The 3,310-nt window shown below is 33.6% G+C and overlaps 1 gene segment (V, D, J or C); it reads right to left on the bottom strand.

The window, feature by feature from the left end:
• The window catches only part of LOC103375812 (Ig kappa chain V region BS-5-like), a 1,180-nt gene extending 440 nt beyond the window's left edge, over positions 1–740 (bottom strand). Inside the window, 2 exon segments of the V gene segment in view lie at positions 6–301; positions 731–740. Of these exon segments, the coding sequence occupies positions 6–301; positions 731–740 (306 nt within the window).
• Between the last annotated feature and the right edge of the window lie 2,570 nt (positions 741–3,310).

The following is a 3,310-nucleotide window of genomic DNA, read 5'->3' as shown; positions in this document are numbered from 1 at the left end:
TCTACAGCACAGTAGTAGAGAGCTGTGTCTGCCAGGGTTAGCTCTCTGATGGTCAATGTAGTTGATGTGTCTGATGTTTGGGATCCATATTTACGTTTATCAGGAATATTTTCAGCTGTGTATCCTTTTCCTGCTTTCCAAAGTATAAACTGAGGAGCCTGAAGGTAAGAATGATGTTTGTACCAGTAAAGGTTTGCATAATCACTGGTTGTCTCATAGTTGCATCTGAGTGTGACCGATTGTCCTTCTGTTCTACTGACTTCATCTTGTACAGGAGAGATTGTGGTTTCAGCTATTAGTCCTGGAAAAAGTAGAGAAAATGAAGCCATCAGACTCACATTGTCCATGAGGCTGAGAGGAGAAGACAGTGGAAAATATCACCTGTACAGTGTTACTCTGTGGACATTCACAATGAAATCAAATGTGTAACTCTGTCAGTAAAACTCAAAGATGATCCAAGCATAGTTTTCATTCTCTCAGAGCAACAAAGCGGTAAAATAGTAAAATATATTTTCTATATCTGGTTAATTCAGCACGTCAAAGCAGACTTTGATCCCTGATCTTAAACTCACCTAAAATGAGAGATGAAAACAGAAAGAGGTAAAGCAACATGTCTTTGGAGTTATTAAAGTCAGACACACAGCAGATGAACAATGTTCTTCAGCTGCACTACAATGATTAAGCAATATTGTCAGTGGATGAGCTGAAGTTCAGTGGGCGGGGCCATTACCTCTCGACATCATTTTTTCAGTTCAGTTCAGCCAATCAAAGTGTTTTGTGTTTCGACAGCAGCTCTGTCTCTGATCTTTACTGCTTCATGCCTGTTGTTTTTATGGAGTAGTGAGAGTGCCAAATTACAAAAATAAATCAATGAAAGGAAAAAAAAATGGAAATAAAAAGAAGAATGAATTTCATACTAATTTAATTATATATAAAGATATTTTTTTAATGTATTTTTTTTAATCTTTTAAAAAATCTTTGTTTAATTTTAATTTTTTTTTACATCATTTTTTTGTTCTTTTATCTTTTCTTTTTTTTTTGTTGCTTTTAAAGTGACGTTTAATTTCAAGCTGCTTTTTCTGTTTTTCCTTCTTTCTCTCTATATTTTTTCTTTTTTTTCTTTTAAAGTGACATTTAATTTAGCACATTTCAGAAAATCTTGCCGACATAAGGCTGCTCGNGACTGCCAGAAATAGAAATAACAAAGTAATGCAAAATGAACAAACATTACAAAAAATAAATAAAAATACATACAGTTTTATTATCATACAATAAAAATAGTACCAACAAAGAACAAATATTTAAAAATACAACTATGAATAAAAAATTACAGTTTACATACATAGATATGTAAAAACAATGGTGACAGCCACTAATAATTAAAATATATCCAGGTCTTTTGGACCCCAGGCCATTTGGTTTAGGTAACAGGTAATGTTTTTTTGTTATTTTTTTTCTAAGATTTTTTTTTTTCAAATATAAAAAGAAGGACATATGTCATACATTTGGAACCAAAAATATGCCAGCTTATGAGAAAATGCGTTTAGTTGTATTGATTGAAAGCATTGCATGAGAAAACTGATCCATGAGAAGGTATGAATTTAAGAATGTGCCGTAGTTGTCTGTGTCTGTTTATTTGTCTGTTGCTAATAAGCAGGACTGTTTTGTTGCAACAGAATTTTTATGTTATCACACATTTAAATTACTGACAGTATGTGTATATATTTCAACCAGTTCTGGGGTTGCATTTCCTCAACCATAATTGGCATTACGAACAAACAAGTTAAAAAATGGAAAAGAAAAATAAAAAATAAAAGCCAACTTCAATATAATACACATTTGACTCGTTCAAAAAGGGACAGGAAGAAGCCTAGGCTTGTCGAGTCCTACCCCCATTCTTCACCATTAATAAATGCAAAATCCAATACAATAAACTAAACAGGCAATACAAAAAAAACTACTCCAATCGAGCTATTTAAGGAAACAGAACAAAACAAAACACACAAGAAAACGAACAAGCACCATTAACATCGTTACATTTTCCTTTCTCATTTCTGTACTTTTTAAAGATATATCTTTTGTACATTTTTTTTTTTTTAATTGCATTATATTCACACTTTGTTTAATTGTTTCATCAAGACCATTCCACAAAATGTTTACTTATGAAATGGTTAAGAAGTAACGGTAAAATGCAGACATTTCTGTCAAATGAAGAAACATAAGCCGTGTCTCAATATGCGTACTTGTCCGTACTTGCGTTCTTGCAGACTTGTGAAACGTCATCACTCTGAGACCAAGTACTGTCCCAATTCTAAGAACGCATCTGACCAAGTACGAATGAAATGCCCGGATGTGTTCTTGCTCTGCCCACATTATCAAGTCTGCATCAGACCGGACTTGTGTGGACTTCCGACAGCCAAGTATCCCAGAATGCATTCTCAGAAAAGTTTTAAAAAAGAGTTTTAAAATTCAACCCAGACAGTTTGTTCTTTAAAGCAACAGTGTATTGGTTATAAAACAAACAGAAAAATTCAAAGTCCTATATTTTACAGTCACATACAATTATTTTACAGTCATATGATTAAGAAATAGATATTATTAAGAAAAAACAGTATTGCAACAGATGAGTAGCATATTGACACACATCTATCTATCCATCTATCTATCTATGTACACATATTTACATAATGCTAGTGAACATGACTACATTTGGGGAGTTTACTGTCTAGATGTAGTCGTGTTCATCAAGGCATGCAGGAAGCTCTTCAGGAGCAGATAGCTGGGCTGCAAGTCTTGCTCGCACTTCACTTCCTGTCCACACTAACAACTATAGAGATCACTATAAAGATGTGTGCACCCACACTGACAAACGTTAGTATTCTGTAAACACTGGAGCAGGAACTGTGTACTCCAGCTCCATGTATTACATATTTATATAGTTACTCCTCTCATTTACCATAAATACACTAACATGTTATAAGCTCTCTCTAAGAGCCATACACTTATTGTACAAGCAAGGCCTAATTTCTGTTGTAGTTATTACTCATTGCTTTTTCTTATTAAAATGAGAATAAACTATAAAAATTTAATTTCACCTAAATATATCAATTTCTGGTGATTCTAAATTGTCCGTAAGTGAATGTGAGTGTGCTTGGTTGTCTGTCTCTAAGTGTAGCCCTGTGATAGACTGGTGACCTGTCCAGGGTATTTTATCACAATTAAACGATAATAGCTATGAACAATATCGTTGGGATCACTTTCAGAGTGATCTCAGAACAGCTTCTCTATGCCTGGATATATTTCTTGTCTT

Source organism: Stegastes partitus, unplaced genomic scaffold (assembly GCF_000690725.1).
Source record: "Stegastes partitus isolate 25-593 unplaced genomic scaffold, Stegastes_partitus-1.0.2 Scaffold2979, whole genome shotgun sequence".
In the NCBI taxonomy this organism is placed as follows: domain Eukaryota; kingdom Metazoa; phylum Chordata; class Actinopteri; family Pomacentridae; genus Stegastes; species Stegastes partitus.
Note: the sequence above shows the minus strand (reverse complement) of the source record. Positions and strands in the feature narration are given on the sequence as shown.